This window comes from Eimeria mitis, genomic scaffold, assembly GCF_000499745.2.
Source record: "Eimeria mitis Houghton genomic scaffold, Emh_scaff157, whole genome shotgun sequence".
Lineage (NCBI taxonomy): Eukaryota > Apicomplexa > Conoidasida > Eucoccidiorida > Eimeriidae > Eimeria > Eimeria mitis.
The window spans coordinates 5019-5335 of NW_013569814.1; the positions used below are offsets into that span (position 1 = coordinate 5019).

At 60.6% G+C, this 317-nt stretch overlaps 1 protein-coding gene across 1 annotated transcript in view; it reads right to left on the reverse strand.

Moving 5' to 3' along the window:
• EMH_0001040 (uncharacterized protein) overlaps positions 1–317 on the reverse strand; it is a gene marked incomplete at both ends in the record, with an annotated part of 8784 nt that overhangs the window by 4848 nt on the left and 3619 nt on the right. Inside the window, one exon of the mRNA XM_013495426.1 lies at positions 1–315. Within this exon, the coding sequence (XP_013350880.1) occupies positions 1–315 (315 nt within the window). The remainder of the gene's footprint in view (positions 316–317) is intronic.

Sequence of the window (317 nt, forward strand, 5' to 3'; positions counted from 1 at the left end):
GGATGATGAGCCTGCTGCTGCTGCTGCTGCTGCTGCTTCTGCTGCTGCTCCTGCTGCTGATGATGAGGGGTGGGAGGTCGATGCGGTAGAAGAGTCATGGGGGTGAGGCTCGCTGCTCTCTGCTGCTGCTGCTGCTGCTGCTGCTGCTTCTGCTGCTGCTGCTGCTGCTGCTGCATCCGATGCATCATCCTTCCCTCCTGCTGCTGCTGCTGCTGCTTCTGCTGCATCTGCTGCCGATGAGAGTTCAGCTGCTGCTGCTGCTGCTGCTGCTGCTGCTGCAGCCACGGCTGCTTTATATCTTGCTCTGTGACCCCAAG